This window comes from Lampris incognitus, chromosome 14, assembly GCF_029633865.1.
Source record: "Lampris incognitus isolate fLamInc1 chromosome 14, fLamInc1.hap2, whole genome shotgun sequence".
Classification (NCBI taxonomy): Eukaryota; Metazoa; Chordata; class Actinopteri; order Lampriformes; family Lampridae; genus Lampris; species Lampris incognitus.
In genome coordinates, this window is record NC_079224.1 from 20,759,064 (window position 1) to 20,776,563 (window position 17,500).

Below are 17,500 nucleotides of genomic sequence, written 5' to 3' on the forward strand. Positions count from 1 at the left end.
CCTCTCCCTTTTTGTGTTTGTTTTTTTCTTCGTTGCTCTCTATTTCTCGTTCCCTCTCTCCATCTGCCTATTCTGCCCCCCAGAGCGCTTCCTTCTCCTGATAAGCTGGTACCATGTTGCAAGCTGGGGATTTCTGTGTGTGTGTGTGTGTGTGTGAGGGGAAAAGAGAGTGAGAGAGAAGAATGAGAGAGAGAGAGAAAGAGAGAGAGAGAGAGAGAGAGAGAGAGAGAGAGAGAGAGAGAGAGAGAGAGAGAGAGAGAGAGAGAGAGAGACAGAGAGACAGAGAGAGAGAGAGAGAGAGAGAGAGAGAGAGAGAGAGAGAGAGAGAGAGAGAGAGAAAAGCGAGGGGAGAGAAGAGGTGGGTTTGGATGTTATATTTGCCTGTTGCAGAGCTCATTCAGCAGCACTTCATCAATGACCTCATGGTTCCGCATTCAGCAATGCTGCACAGGCGCCACCGGCCTCGTGTGGGGGGCGAGAGCTGCTGGGTGTTCGGCAATTGTGTGTGTGTGTGTGTGTGTGTGTGTTTATGTGTGTGTGTGTGTGTGTGTGTGTGTGTGTGTGTGTGTGTGTGTGTGTGTGTGTGTGTGTGTGTGTGTGTGTGCCGTATCCTGTGTGAGAGATGAGCGTTGGCGAGATGTCCTCTGTGTGAGGGAAAGACAGATAACTCCTTACACTGATGTATCATAACGTGTAAAAGTTACACTCTACCCCTGCAAGACGAAGAGGGTCGACACCAAAAATCAACGGCCCGTTCTGAAGCGTGAGCCAATGGGGCACAGTCCTCACCCGCTGTACCTCCCTGTGATGGACATTAAAGACGGACAAAAAGGGAATAACTGATGAAAACAACATCCTAATCTCCCTTCATTCCTTCAGTCAAAACCTAAAAAAAAATTTTTTTTTGAAAATCACTGACCCCCCCTAATACCTACAATGACCTTGAGACACACCCTAAAAATGTCCACAACCCCGACCAGAGCCAGCCGAAGCTGTCTGCATGCCTAACTCTCAGTAGGGGTGCACAGTGGGATTTGACCGGCACACTGATGTCATAGGGGAGCAGCCGTCTTTGAATGTTGGGAGCTGGCTTCCCACTCTACCTTTCTGGGTACACCTTTACTACTGTAGGATTTGGTGCTACAGTACCCCTAAGATTCACTGCTTAGGAGCACATCTTGTGATTACACACACACCTTCACTCACACACAGATGTGCACAAACAACAACACACAAACGTACACATGGCCAACCACTGCTCACACACCACACATGTTAGAGACTCGGTAATACAACAGAGCCGGCTCTAGAGGTCTACCTCTTCATCCTCGCTGGGCAGGCGTTGGTAGTCCGACTCCGGCGTCTCCTGCAGCCTCTGGTATTCTGCCGTCTCTCCCATTGCGGGATCCGGCCACCTGGTACCCGCCTCCCTCGGCCTATGTGTCCCTCTCAGTCCCCCGACGGCCTCAGCTGCAGCCTGCCAGTCAGCCAGCTAGTCGGTCAGCCAGTCAGCGAACCAGTCAGTCGGCTCATCAACAGCAGCTCTGACATTAAGACAGGTACAGCATTCTTTGTCTCATTTCCAGTGAAGCCAACATGCATAAGTGTCTACTTTGGGCAGTCTAGTGCGGCGAGGTAACGGTTGTGATCATGTAGCATCACATCCTTCCACGGTTTACTGCCGGTAAATCTACCTTCACTGTTTTCCTGGCTCAATAAAAGCTAGATCTTCTTTTGGGGGGGGGGGGGGGGGGAGGCAGGACAGCCATCTCTCACTTCGACTCAGGGCTAAGGGAGCTGTACTCTTTGGCCGGCCACACATTAAGGGCGAAGGAGCTTGTGGCCGAGGGCATGGGTGATAACGTATTCCTCCGGCGAGCTCGAGCCGGTAATAATCCTCTGGAACGGCATGGACACAAGTCTCCTCCTAAACGTGGCAGTTTGCAAACAGCAAATCTTCTTCAGAGGAAAAAAAAAGGAGCAGAAAAACCCACCTCTGGAAGTGGCGCCGCGTTTCCTGTCTCCAGTCTGACTCGGCCGTACGGGCGGCGTCCTTACACCGCCGTCAGACAGGTTGGTGAGCTGCCGTGGAGCCGCTGCAGAGAGGACGGACGGACGGTTAGAGAGGTGTGGCAGTGGACGCAGTTACATCTGACGGGACGTCTTTCTGCCGTCTGCTCTCGCCCAACAGTAATGACCTCTACCTTCAATCTCTCGCTCCACCTTGCAACTCCCACCTCCCTCATCCCTCCCTCCTCCGTCACCGTCTCCCCTTCTCTATCCGTCTGTCTCTTTCTCTCTCTCTCTCTCTCTCCGTGGCCGCTCTCGTTTGCCCTGCCTCGGCGCTGACGCATGCTCTCTCCCCCATCCAGCGATTCCCCCTCTTCCCGTGTTTCTATTCCTGTGCTCAAGGCATCCCTCTTGCCGCTTTACCTCCTCCTCTCGCTGCCGAGGGAGATCAAAATCACCACAGAAAGGAGGCGAAAAAGATTATCCCATACTTAAGAGCTGGATAATCTGCTGTTTTTGTTGTGTTTTTTTTTGTGGCTTTTTTTTGTATCCTCCTTTTGTGTGTGTGTGTGTGTGTGTGTGTGTGTGTGTGTGTTTTTACAGTGGCACGTTTTGAAACAGCTGTCCAATCGGAAAGGCAGCTTAGCGCCACGATCGGGAGCAGAATCTAGGCAGATTTCCCCCCCCCCTTTCTCTAAATGGACTTCGTGACTGCTCGGCCGATGCCTAATCCCTTGATGTTATTGTTTTTCCCTCTCCTCCTCTCATTGCCTCCCCTCTCTGCACCCCCCCCCCACCACCACCACCTGTCCTCTTAAGTGTTTTTTGTTTTTTGTTTTTTTTTCATTCACAGCTCCATCTCGGTATCTAGCGAGTAGTCGCCTCTCCTGTCACAGTAGCGATGTCAGCCTCCCACCCACCCCACCCCACGCCTGTCGTCACGGTGATCTCCAGTCAGCAGTGGTCCAGAGAGAGGCAGCCAATGAGAGAGTGGCAAGCTGACAAGAGTGGGAGGGGAAGGAGAGACAAAGAAGGGAGGTGGTGGGGGAGCCCTAATAAGGAGGGTTAATCTTCCCCGGGGAGGGAGGAAAAACATGGCCATGCGGATTTGTGTGTGTGTGTGTGTGTGTGCATGCATAAAGCACCTCTCTTCCACAGGGAGGGTAGAAGAGACCATCTGGAGCCTTGCGGAGTGGACATCTGGATGGAGAGGAAAATAGAATAAAAGAACAATGTGTGTGCACGTGCGAGTGTGCGCACCCATTCACGTGTGTGGCCTGCTTCTCGTCTCAACTTGACTCCGACCGTTCGATTCCACATCCTTCGTACCAGCGAAGATGGCTTTGACCCATCAGCGCCACACTGTGCTTAATGAATTAAGGAGTGTCTCGTTCTCTGTCGGTCTGTCTGCCACTGTCCCATGTATCTATTCTTCTCTCTTTCTTTGTTGAGTTCCCCTCTTTCTTGCATTCCTTACATTCTCCAATCCTCACTGCCCCCCCCCTTCATCATTTCTCCTTCTCCCATCTCATATTCTGCCTCTATTTTTCCTCTCACCGTCTTCCTCTCCCTCTCGTCCCTGCACTGTGTTGATGTCCCGAGGCCTGTTATTTGCAGGACGCTGAGCGGCCTTAACTTCCTACTCTCAACTCTCGGCTCCTCCGCTAAATCGGTTCCTCCGGGGCCCTCGCTGCCACACTCGTGTGCACGCCATGCCGCGCTCAAAAACACAGGACCGGGACGACACCGAGACGATTCTCGCACACACATGAAGGAATCGACATTTCTACGGCCACGTGCATGAGTACCGCATTCATAACAGCGCACTTATGAAATGCACGAGTGTACGCACACAAGCACCAATGTGCAACACATGCCAGACCCAAACATTCGCAAGTCTTAGGACTGACTGCAAGACCAACCGAGGACCACTTTGGGAATGATTGCTCATGAGCATGGCGCTGCAGCCTCCATGGCGAAGAAGAAATAGTGATGATAAACAGGCTGGAGAAAATGCTCCGGACAACTGAGCAGTCTGACATCACGCCATTCACGGAAATCAGTGACAGAGCTACACAAAAAATTAATACAGCTGATTATTACAATTTTTTTCACGATACTTTATCGATTTTCCGCCCCTTGTATCGATACACTGGAAAAATTAGCCATGTTTCTTTTCTTTTTTTTTACTCCCCCCCCCTTTTCTCCCCAATTGTATCCAGCCAATTACCCCACTCTTCCGAGCCGTCCCGGTCACTGCTCCACCGCTTCTGCCGATCCGGGGACTACCACGTCTCCTCCGATACATGTGGTGTCGCCAGCCGCTTCTTCTCACCTGACAGTGAGAAGTTTCACCAGGGGAATATAGTAGCACATGGGAGGATCACACCATTCCCCCCAGTCCCCCCCCCCTGAACAGGTGCCCCGACCGACCAGAGAAGGCGCTAGTGCAGCGACTAGGACACGTACCTACATCCGGCTTCCCACCCACAGACACGGCCAATTGTGTCTGTAGGGACGCCCGACCAAGCCGGAGGTAACACGGGGATTCGAACCAGTGATCCCCGTCTTGGTAGACAACGGAATAGACTGCCACGTCACCCAGACACATTCATGTTTTAAACGGATTTCAGTTCAATGTGCTCAGTGACACAATAAGAATACTTAATACGCACACTTTACTCTCATATGATGTGGCAGCTAAATTTCAGCTCAGTGTGTTCGGTGACCCAGTCTGCACCGTGTAATGCAAATACCGCTCTAATGAATTGGAATGGAAATTTTGAATTAAATAGTTCTGACTCAATTTGTCCGCTGAGTTATCAAAATATAATATGATGTAAATATTAGACTACCCAGGTGGTACTAGGCAAGTTGCATTTTCAGCTATATTTTTAAATTTTCAGGAAATGATGTAGAGTATTGCAATGTATCGCAATATGTATCATATCGCAATGTATCGTTATACAATCGTATCGTGACACGTATCGTATTTGTGAGGTCCTGGCCAATACCAAGTCCGAGTGATAACTATTACTCTGGTCTCCATTCATGGTTTTGAATTTGAAAGGGTAAAAACTGCAGCATTTCACAAGAACGCTCTAATACCCACCACCCCACATCTTGCACTTGTTCTCTCCAAGAAGGCTGTTTTATTTTCTCCTCCGTGCCAGGTAATATTCTCCTTTCTCTGTTTAAGCTGAGCCTGCAGTCATTGGAGGCCATTGGTTAGGTCGGCCAGGGTGGTGGCAAATCAGATTCTTCAGAGTGAACGGCAAGTGGGCCTTAAAAACCGCATCGCCTTCTTCACCACCCAACATGCGGAGGTGTTTTTCATCTGCCCCCTAAACCGTCTCTCTTCATCCAATATCTCTTCCATCTCTCCATCCCTCTACTTGTTCCCTTTCTTTCCTCTGAACTTAGTGTCACAGCAGCCTGGAGGAACTGCCTCCCCACATAGGAGAAATTCCTCACTGCTGGTTTCTGAGTGTGACTGTTAAATAGTCCAAATACTGTCACAGAGGCCTTCAACCCATCTGGCAAAACGAATGGGGAAAATAATTTGGCCAAGGATCCATTTTACTGCTCTCTAAAGCTGTGCTGGATACACACTTTAATGTGTTCAGCAAACCTGGATCTACTCAAGTGGCTTTAAGGACTTGCTTTCATTTCACTTCATGATGGTTTGTTTTACTATGATAGATAAAATGAGTGAAGTACTTCCAAACTGTAGGGACACAGCAAAACCCACCCAGCAGGAGGACATGAGCCGGTCGAAGCAAATGATGTTAATATTTCAAGTAGGGCTGGGCAGTAATTCAATATTATAGTTCATCAATGCTTCTTTATGGTATTGTATTTGGATGAAATTCAGATATTTTCACATTGTGATACATCATTTTGTTGCTCAAATTAATGCTGAGCATTTATCACCTGAAATTTCTCATGAAATGAGGTCTTAAATATTCGAGCATTATTTGAAAACTTGTTTGGTTTGATATGAAAGCATTACAAAACAGTTCAGAGTGATGAACCTCAGCTGGATTCTTAAATGGGTCTTTTTGGCATACGTAAGCAGCTATAATTGTGTATTGTACATCAATACTGAGTTACATTCTCTATGATGGGGTGTCCGGGTGGTGTAGCGGTTTATTCTGTTGCCTGCCAACACGGGGCTCGCCGGTTTGAATCCCTGTGTTACCTCTGGCTTGGTCGGGCGTCCCTACAGACACAATTGGCTGTGTCTGCGGGTGGGAAGCCGGATATGCGTATGTGTCCTGGTCGCTGCACTAGCACCTCCTCTGGTCGGTCGGGGCACCTGTTCGGGGGGGAGGGGGAACTGGGGGGGGAACTGGGGGGGGAATGGCATGATCTTCCCATGTGTTATGTCCCCCTGGCGACACTCCTCACTGTCAGGTGAAAAGAAGCGGCTGGCGACTCCATAGGTAGTCTGCAGCCCTCCCCGGATCGACAGGGCGGGTGGAGCAGTGACCGGGACGGCTCGGAATAGTGGGGTTGGCCAAATTGGCCAAATACAACTGGGAGAAAAAAGATGGGGGTGGGGGTGTATAAATAAATAAATAAACTCCCTGTGATTATCATGATAATAACAGGGCTGGGGGAAACGGCGTTACATTCCATTTCATGTGCACGAGTACAAGAAATAAAATGACAAATGAAGTGTTCCTGATTCCTGACATTTTCTATATCACCTGGCACTAACGTCAAGATACCGTTTTACTTGTCTCTAATGTACAATATCTATCACATGACAGCAAAAGAAAAAGTACATATGCATAATATTACACAACTGGTGATAGATAAATGATTGCAAAATGAGGAGGCAGAAGGCCGAAGACACAGAGAACATCACCCTCCAGAAGAAAATGCCCGTGGGGAGAGGAGGACAGGAAGGAAGAGGCCAGACAAGACCACGCTAGCTTAAGCAGTGTTAATCCATGGTGTTGTGTCATGCTGGGTCACTGCTGCCCACCGCCTCCCACTAATGATGTTAACACGCTCCATCGCAGACAGTGTGGAGGCTCAGAAAGACCTTCTCTGACATGAGACGTGGATTTGCTGGTCAGGCAGTCCTCACAACCCCAGAGTGTCTCGCTAAGAAATCTGTCTGAAGCACCTTTCTGTTTAAAATAACAACAACAATAATAATAGTAAAAATACTAACTTCTGCAGTTCGGGAATTACAATGGTCAATCCTGTGCTTTATATAAATATACTTTGTGATTGACAGCATGGCCTTGCTAGTGGTGTCGAGTACTGCATGAATCCCCTTGATTTCTCTTCTAACTTAAAAAACTTAGGCTACAATATTAGATGTAAACGTATCTGCATCTCATTTTCATTTTTTTCTCAAATTTATATCCACAACATGCCTTCTCCGAGTTCAGTGAGTTACAGACTTGGCCTCGAAAATGTATCTCATCATGGACAAAAATGGCTGAATCAGGATAGAGGTATATTTACTAGAAGTCAAAGTTAAGTTTGTATGGATTTTTTTTTGTCCCTTTTGTGAATGTGGCTTTAAAAATCCCCGAGAACACTGTAAAAATATTTACTGGGAGAGCACTGTACCTTAAACTCTTTAACCTCTGTGTTTCCGCTGCATACGACAGCCAGGCCTCTCAGAAACGTTCCTATAGGGAGAGCTGGACAACTCCGTTTGTCAGCCATCTTGAGTCAGGGGGGAGGTAAAGTAGAGCCTGCTAAAACATGCAAACGCCTTCTTGGTGACTGTGATGGAGAGCAGAGAGAATTGGACCAGACAGGTCGGGGGTGTAGCGGTACAGATGTAGCAATTCAAGCCCATGCATCGGAGGTCATTGAGGGAAGGGACCATTCCTTTAGGAGGCCTTCAAAAGACCTTAAATGCTTGTGGCCCTGCAACTCCCAGTTCCCTTCTGTGTTTTTTTATGACTGTTGGTGGGTAGAGTGCAACCGCTAGGGACAGGGGTAAGTTGTGGACCAGGGGGCTGGACGATATCCCTTGTGTCTGTTGCTGGTTTGAGGCTTGCATGGTGGAAATGTAATCAGTAAGGTAGAGAATGGACAGCACAGCAGCTGCAGAGGCGTGTATGTGTATGTGTATATATGTATACGTGTGTGTACGTGTATCTTCTCTTGGATCGCCACCTTGCCGTGGTGGAGATGCTTGCATGTACCAATGATCCCAATAGCTATGCCATCCGGAGCTTGGCTCCTGATAGGGTCACCCAAGGCAGATTGATCAAGGGGGAGGTTCCAGACGAGTCGCGATCCAACAAAGACCTCAACAGCGGAACTGGCAGAAGATGTCTCCAGGTCACAACGGCAGTGAAGGCAGCTGAAGGCTGCAACAGCGGGTGGTCCCCAATTGTTTTGGTTCTCCATGCCATTGGATTCTGGCCACTCCCTGCCAAGGACCATGCGGTGGCTGCAGGTGCATCAGCTACTCCACTTAAAAAGCTGCCACGTGCAGGGGTCCTCCCATTATGCAGCTCCAGGATCAGCCTCTACACCCACCTGAAGACCCAGAGGGAGGATGGTCATACTCGAGCCCGAATGACTGCCGATGATGATGTGTAGGTGTATGTGTAGGTGTCACCGCGTCAAGAAGGAAATGCAGCATTTGACTTTGGGACTTCTCCAGAGAGTTCACAGTGTACAGGCTTATGGACTAAGAAACCCCAATAGTGATTCCAGATAGTGCATAGACTGGATAAATGAATAAGACAGAGGTTGAAAATCTTGAAAAGGTTAAAAATTCTTGGAAATTTAAAGAATGAATGTGGTGTATTATGTTGCTACTAGATGAATGACAGTACAGCCCAATGTCCTTTACGGTCGACACTGACTGGTTGTACAATGAGTACATTAAAATATTAGCTTGCTGTCTGAATTGGTCTTCAGTGTGAAGACACAACATGGCACATTTGCATCAAGTCCTGTGTTTTGGTAAATGGTTTATCATATCACATAGTTAGCAATCACAGTAAAATCAGTCTGACTGACAAAAATAACTCCTGCTGTGGTTAATATTCCACTCGAGTTTTATATTACCCAAGTTTGTTCTTCAACCATGGGGTGAGACTGATCATCCTCACTCACACGAAAAGTAGCCCTGTCCTCTTCATGACCAATATTTTTAGAATTTAAGAACCCATGGTGAAAATGTTTAAGCATCCTTGTGAAATAATATTTCTCCTATTAGGTTATGGTATCAACACCCAACCACCAATTTTGGCAGTCGGGGGTCAAGGCTTGCAGACCCGGCCAATGACTTCGCTCCACTCGGGGTTAAACTCGCCAGTCACTATTTAAACTAATACACCAACAGAGAAGGCAACCTGCTGAACCAAGAGCCAAGACACTGTGACTGTGCCAAGGTCATTACCATTTACAGTTTCCAGTGAGGGCACCCATGGGAAAACGTTCACATGGCAAGTCTGGTTCAGCCGGTGACATAGCTGGTTTGTCTATGGCCAGGGTGTGTTGGGTGGACAGGAAGTGAGCAGAGCGTACAGTCTCATTTTGGCTCAACGCTGACTCTTACACAATGTGATGTATTTTGATGCAGCCCACCAAAGGTAGGATGTAAATAAGTAAACCAGGAAGTAAGGGTTGTAGTTTTCACAAGCACAAATTCTTTGCCAGTGATGTCACTGGCAAACAATTTTCCACACAATTTTGGCAGCGTTTCAGATACACACAGAACACTGCTCAGTATTATGGCTGCTAATTGAGTGTTATCTCTACAACACACACACACACACACACACACACACACACACACACACACACACACACACACACACACACACACACACACACACACACAAACAGAATGTTGAAAATTTCTGCAAGTAAGGGATGTTTCTCAGACCAGTATTTGATCTATTGACCTTGGGCTAACCCTAACCCTATTTCCAACATGAATCTGACTAGGATGGAGTGTCCAGGTAGTGTAGCAGTCTATTCCGTTGCCTACAAACACAGGAATCGCTGGTTTGAATCCCCGTGTTACCTCCGGCTTGGTCAAGCATCCCTACAGGCACAATTGGCCGTGTCTGCATGTGGAAAGCCAGATTTGGGTATGTGTCTTTGTCGTTGCACTAGCGCCTCCTCTGGTTGGTCAGGGTGCCTGCTCGGGGGGAAGAGGGAACTGGGGGGAATAGTGTGACCCTCCCATGTGCTACATCCCCCTGGTGAAACTCCTCAGTCAGGTGAAAAGCAGCAGCTGGCAGCTCCACATGTATCAGAGGAGGCATGTGGTAGTCTGCAGCCCTACCCGAATCAGTAGAGGGGGTGGAGCAGAGACCCGGGATGGCTCACAAGAGTGGGGTAATTGGCCAGATACAATTGGGGAGACGGGGGAAAACATTCCAAAAAGAAAAAAAAAAGAATGACTAGGTAGAGGGTATGACAACCCAGGGACATTACATCAAATATTGACCTGAGAACATCTCTCACTTGCAGAAATAAGGAGAACTTGTCTGAACCAGCACTTGTACAGAGTAAAGCGGTATGATTTAAATTCCACACTTGGTGAGGTAGCTACATTGAAATAAGTAGATCTTTCTGCTTCATGACTGGTTCTGATGGCTACTGTTTACTTTCCTCCTTTAGCCTTGACAGTGGCTACGGCCGAACTAATAGTCACATGCTGTCAGTCATATTCCAGAGCTAATCTCCTGACTAATCTCCTGACTAATCCTTTCCATATTGGAAAATCCTTAGCCTGAAAGACACAGCAATGAAGCAAAAACTTGTGTGGATCGGTAAAAAAAGCGCCGACTGAATGATTGGCCGTGATGATTTCGTAAGATATTATCATGGCCACATCATTTCCAGGAAGCTGCACCACTTTCATCATTTCCACCATTCCACATCAGCAAAGCTCCAGAATAGGAGAGGGAGCGGAGACAAAAAATGTCCACATTTATAATATTCATGCTCTGACTTAAAGGAATGGGTTGGATTTTTTGAAGTCCATCCTTACTCTATACTCGCCGCTCAGGTGGTTCATAGGTAGGTTTCATTTTCACAGTCATTCATTCTTTTCTTGGTACTGGACATGCATCTATGCCTTGCCTGCTACAGTTCAATCTAATTAATGGGGGACAAATCCATAATCCTCGTTCAGAGCAAAAAAACACTCCGCAGTTCAGCCATAGCTCACACAATGATACAGCAGTCCATCCTAGCAAACTGAAGTGGTCAGTGTAAAAATGTACAGTTGTTTTTAATGATAAATTCCATTCTCCATGTTTGCCTTTTTTGTGCTGGACTCCTGAGAGTAATTGTTTGCAGGCTGTGTTGCAGGAAGTCGCATGACAGGAAACGACCATAACCAACCGTAAAAAAATGTAAATTTTTAAAAAGGATCACTCAAACGCACATATGCACTATGTGAGTGGTGAGTACAAAATAGGGACACTTCTCCAAAAAAGAAAATCGAACTATTCCTTTAATACTGGTGACAGTTGCTGTAAAAGTCTTCAATCATGGATGTTGAGAACACTTGGGGTGGCAAAGGCACTAAAACCTCCTAACCCCCACCCAACCCATCCCAACAGCACCCATCAAATTGAAACATTTTGCCTGCCCCTGATGCAAGCCCTGCAGTGCTATGTAGTGGCCCCGACCTCAATGGGCCCTGGGGATCCCATGCCCCGCATCTGCTCTGCTACTGGGGGCCGTGGCCAAATCTGTGCTGAAAACAACTTCACTGAAATACTTTGTGCATAAATACATTATATAGCTTCAGCGGGGAGTGTTATCTTGCTTTAAATTCAATAGTCACTTTAACCACAATCTAATTAATTGTGCATATCATTAACCATTGAATATTTGAAGGTGCAAATGAGCTCTCAATGATGATATAATTAATCCTGAAAATCAACAGCTTATGCTTGCTTGAAACATGAGAACATAAAGTTGGTTTGCGCCACATGCAGAAGCACTGTGGAATGGTCATCATGTACCATGTTAGTAGAAGAAAGAGCAACTAACTTCACAGTCAAGACTTGAAGTGTTGCTGGCAAAACACTTTAGACTATCAAGTGACTCTGTTTGACCATAAGTAAAGTGATTTTGAAAGAGATATTGCCAGGGCAGAGCCTGTTCTTACTGTGGCGGCACGCCAGAGTGGAATCTAAAGAGGGCACTTAAGACAACATTTCATCCAATGTCCTCTTTTATATTGAGTCAACATTATCATCAGCAAAGCCTCTTTTATCACCCTGTTCCCGGAAAGATTTACCCTTCACCTGAATCAGAGATGGACAGACACAGTGAACTGATTCAAGTGAGATAGAAGTGCATGGCTATGTGGTATGAGAGAGAGAGAGAGAGAGAGAGAGAGAGAGAGAGAGAGAGAGAGAGAGAGAGAGAGAGAGAGAGAGAGAGAGAGAGAGAGAGAGAGAGAGAGAGAGTATATATCTTGCATATAGTTGTATGTGTAAGAGTCACCACGACTGCAGCGAGAGAGAGAGAGAGAGAGAGAGAGAGAGTATATATCTTGCATATAGTTGTATATGTAACTAACCATGACTGCAGCAAGAGAGAGAGAGAGAGAGAGAGAGAGAGAGAGAGAGAGAGAGAGAGAGAGAGAGAGAGAGAGAGAGAGAGAGAGAGAGAGAGAGAGAGAGAGAGAGACCTCTGCAGTTCATAATCCTCAGTGCCCATGCTGTCTTTTATTTCTAGGAAGTGGTGAGGGGGCACGTGAGTGTGTGGCGGTCTGCAGAGTGTCACCCCTGCAGGCCTGACAGGTGGGATTTAAGTGGGCTTTGTGAGGGTGGTGGGGTAGCACCAGTGCAGCCAGGGGAGCAAAGGACAGGACGTGTATGTGTGTGTGTGTGTGTGTGTGTGTGTGTGTGTGTGTGTGTGTGTGTGTGTGTGTGTGTGTGTGTGTGTGTGTGTGTGTGTGTGTGTGTGTGTATCAAGGTCACATATTGTGAGATCCGCAAATCTTCATAAGCTAAAGCCATCCATGATTTGTTTGCCATCTGGATGATCCAGTCATACATCAAGCCAAGGGCTTGTGTGTGTGTGTGTGTGTGTGTGTGTGTGTGTGTGTGTGTGTGTGTGTGTGTGTGTGTGTGTGTGTGTGTGTGTGTGTGTGTGTGATGATGATGAAGTGACTCTAAACATGCCAACTCATTCTCAGCCTTGGTCCACATGCCAATACAGCTGCTCGGGAATCAAGAGAAATCCCACATATGTGTCCTTCGTTTTCAACTGCCGACCACCTCCAGGGCCAAGGCTGCGAGTTCCTGAAGCCTCTGTATATGTCATTCACATGAGAGTAGGCTGTGATAAACCCTCCATCCACTAGAAACTACAACGCACCCCTACGTTTAGCAGCACACCCCTCTCTCTCTCCTCGCTCTACAGCCCAAAAACTGGCATATTTCAAAAGTGTGAATGAAATGGTCCAATGGAAGAAAAACAATCAGCTTGCCAATAAAGATGCTGTCTGATAGTCACAATGGCCACGAAGAGATCTAAAATAATTAACATAAACGTTTTCCCCAAGTTTTCCCGAAATCTACTTCAGGATTGAAACAAATTAAAGATTTCCTGCAAGATTTTCTGTTTAGTAGATTTTCTGTTTCCGTGGAAACGAGATTTTCTGTTTCTGTTCAGTAGAGGCAGCTCTCTCTGAGAAAGCTGAGAAAAACTGATGTTAAACTGTGAATCGATAAAAGCGAGACGTAAAGTGATTTCTGCTCACTTTTGAAGGTGTAGTTGGACCACTGCATGTGTATAGAAAAGGAAATGCCAGGGACTCATCAAGAATATATAAAAATATTAAGACTGGGGCGTCCGGGTGGCGTGCCAGTCTATTCCGTTGCCTACCAACAAGGGGATCGCCGGTTCGAAACCCCGTGTTTCCTCCGGCTTGGTCGGGCATCCCAACAGACACAACTGGCCGTGTCTGCGGGTGGGAAGCCGGATGTGGGTATGTGTCCTGGTCGCTGCACCTAGCGCCTCCTCTGGTCATTCGGGGCACCTGTTCAGGTGGGAGGGGCAACTGGGGGGAATAGCGTGATCCTCCCACGCACTACATCCTCCTGGGGAAACTCCTCACTGTCAGGGGAAAAGAAATGGCTGGCGACTCCGCATGCATTGGAGGAGGCGTGTGGTAGTCTGCAGTCCCCCCCCCCCCCCGGATCGGCAGAGGGGGTGGAGCAGCAGCCGGGACGGCTCGGAAGAGTGGGGTAATTGGCCAGGTACAATTGGGGAGAAAATAGAGAGGGGAAAAAAATGCACGATGGCAACTCACTGGAAATGTAAACAGGAAACCCGAAGACGTGGCGGTCAGTGAAGGCTTAGTGCTCTCCTGGCAATAGCAGCATTAGGTAGCAGACACTGACTGTGCTGGGGCAGTGGGGTAATTACGACGGGCCCACGTACAAGCTAGTTACTAGTGATGAAGCACACACACCCCTTCATGTTATGTTATGTTATCAACAATATGTTGTATTTTAACAATGTGTTGATTAAACAGAGTACGCTCCGACTACAGCTTCGCCTGTCGTGTCTTTTTTCACAACCTAACAACACCCAGCATCTCTCCTCCACACACGTCCAAGCCATCTCAATCTTGCCTCTTGCTTTGTCTCCAAACCGTCCCGCCTGAGCTTCGGGAGTTTGAAATGTAAGAAATGTTTCTTTAATCAAATAAATTTGAATCAGTTCATCTGCATACACTGTGGTACACTGATTTTCTAACCTGGATTACTGAGCATGCATAAAGACGGGTTTCTTTAATGATTTTTTATACCTATACACACATTCTCTCTCTGAATTATAAATACTGTAATGTGGTTACATTTATTATTACTGCCTTATTGTATTTATGATGTTTTAGGTAAAAAAATATACGATATACTAAGACAAACATTTGACTAATTGATGCTAGATGTGAACTGTACAGAACTGTTCCGACTTACATACAAATTCGAGTTAAGTACAGACTCAAAAACGGAACTCGTTCGTAACCCAGGGACTTCCTGTATGGGGAAAGTAGAGAGGTCAAAGAGAGCGCTATCAGAACCACGGATAGCGCTCTGACACGCGGTAACGTAAACAGACTATCAATCAAATCAACAAGTCAGCTAATCAACCAGCTACAGCTGGAATGTTTACACCACTAGAGCTGTTATTGAGAAAGGATGTAGGCAACAACAACAACAAAAAAACACAATAGCAGGCGAGTTGCTAGATCACTACCCTCTAAACCAGTGTTTCCCAACCCAGTCCTCGAAGAGCCCCTATTCTGCAGATTTCTTTGCAACCCTGAATAGGTACCCGTTTGTAGTTATTCAACCAATCAGCAATGAATTATATCAGATGTTGCACACCTTGCATAATTAAGTGCTGTGAGATGATTGGTTGAATAAGTACAAGCAGGGCTACCTATGCAGGGTTACGATGAAAATCTGCAGGATATGGGTTCCTTGAGGACTAGGTTGGGAAACGCTGCTCTAAACTACTGTAACTATGTATAACTGGCTAGAGCTAACACTAAGTATATTGTTGACATGGGTAAACTTTCTGCAGACAGTCGCTTGTTGCTGCCAGCTTCACAGAACGGAGATGCATCCATCAGCTGAGCTCTGTGATTAAGATGTCAGGAGAAATCGCTGTTGGTGATGTAAACTTTCAAAGAAGCAACAATCGAAACATGCGCTGTGATGTGTCATTATGGCAAATCCAAATCCTCTATTGCAGCTGTGTCGTGTCGCCGTGTAATACGATATTTCAAGTACAGTTATGAAGTAATTTGTCCAAGGTTGCTTTCCTAATCATGCAATAGTAACTGGCGAGGGAAAATGGACCCACAATCAGATTGTGTGTGCGTGAACTGCTGCACTGCTGCTAGGAGGGGGGTTGTCCATGGGCTGGCGACTGTTTATAAAAAAGCCTAAGGAGTCTAGTTTAGGGAGCTTTGCTACCGTCTCCTCCTGGTCTATTCTCTCTGGTCTTTTCTTACTGCGGCTTTATGTTTGAAAGGCATGACTGCTTATCGTATCGTCTCATCACATGATCAAATAGAGACTTAAGATTGGACAACAACATACTTATTACCCAGCAATCACCACTGCATATCTGCATATGACGAAAATACCAAAGAAAATTAGAAATTATTCATTTAAACGAATAGTGTTTTTACAGTTTATAGTTTTTTTATAGTTTACGTAGAATAAGCATACAATTTTGCGATAGACAGACTTTTTTAACAAAAAACAAAAAAAAATGGAGATGGGAGGCGTCCAGGTAGTGTAGCGGTCTATTCCGTTGCCTACCAACACGAGGATCGCCGGTTGGAATCCCTGTGTTACCTCCGGCTTGGTCCGGCATCCCCACAGACACAATTGGCCGTGTCTGTGGGTGGGAAGCCGGAGGTGGGTATGTGTCCTGATCGCTGAACTAGCGCCTGCTCTGGTCGGTCGGGGCGCCTGGTCAAGGGGGAGGGGGGACTGTGGGGAAGAGCGTGATCCTTCCACGTGCTATGCTACGCTTCTATGTCCCCCTGGCAAAACTCCTCATTACTACTACTACTTTCGACTGCTCTCGTTAGGGGTCGCCACAGCAGATCATCCGTATCCATCTCTTCCTGTCTTCTGCATCTTCCTCTGTCACACCAGCCACCTGTATGTCCTCCCTCACCACATCCATAAACCTCCTCTTTGGCCTTCCTCTTTTCCTCTTCCCTGGCAGCTCCATATTCAGCATCCTTCTCCCAATATACCCAGCATGTCTCCTCCACACATGTCCAAAGCATCTCAATCTTGCCTCTCTTGCTTTGTCTCCAAACCGTCCAACGTGAGCGGTCCCTCTAATATAACCGTTCCTAATCCTGTCCTTCTTCATCACTCCCAGTGAAAATCTTAGCACCTTCAACTCTGCCACCTCCAGCTCCACCTCCTGTCTTTTCAACAGTGCCACTGTCTCCAAACCGTATAATATAGTAAAGGAGCTGAGGCCTGAGAGTAGGACCATTGTATGCCGGCCTGATTAGGACGGCCAGGGAGTCTGTGTACGCCAGCCTGATTAGGACGGCCTTGGAGCAGGAACGACACCTGCAAAACAACACGAGGAAAACGTAATCGACAATGACGAAGGGAAACCAAAAAAGAAGATCACGCCTGTCTCCGAAAAGCACCACGCCTTGTTGTTTTAGTATATATCACTATGCGTTTCTGTTATTTGGCAGACGACTCCCGGTTGCACCGAGGGTACGTCTCCAGCGCTGCAGCATTACCTGTGAACTATTTGTTGTATGCCAAATAAACCATCACGAACCAGCAAGAAGCCGTCTGACTTCTTATTTGCCTATGTCGACCTGAATCAAAGAACCGGGCGAGCCTTCTGCTAAAGATAAGACTCAACAATAGCTGGTCTCACAACCGTCTTGTAAACCTTCTCTTTAACTCTTGCTGGTACCCTTCTGTCGCAAATCACTCGTGACACTCTTCTCCACCCA

General features: G+C 47.0%; 1 protein-coding gene and 1 long non-coding RNA gene across 3 annotated transcripts in view; both read right to left on the minus strand.

Moving 5' to 3' along the window:
* The window catches only part of tnk2b (tyrosine kinase, non-receptor, 2b), a 48,544-nt gene extending 47,117 nt beyond the window's left edge, over positions 1 to 1,427 (minus strand). For both annotated transcript variants that reach the window (XM_056292669.1, XM_056292668.1), the window contains exon 1: positions 1,319 to 1,427. In XM_056292669.1, the coding sequence (XP_056148644.1) occupies positions 1,319 to 1,399 (81 nt within the window). In that variant the 5' untranslated portion in view covers positions 1,400 to 1,427. The remainder of the gene's footprint in view (positions 1 to 1,318) is intronic.
* A 99-nt stretch (positions 1,428 to 1,526) lies between these two features.
* Positions 1,527 to 17,500, minus strand: part of LOC130124297 (uncharacterized) — a 41,401-nt gene continuing 25,427 nt past the window's right edge. The window contains exons 3-4 of the long non-coding RNA XR_008811364.1: positions 1,995 to 2,096; positions 1,527 to 1,544 (exon numbers count right to left, since the gene is read on the minus strand). This is a non-coding gene — a long non-coding RNA (uncharacterized LOC130124297). The remainder of the gene's footprint in view (positions 1,545 to 1,994; positions 2,097 to 17,500) is intronic.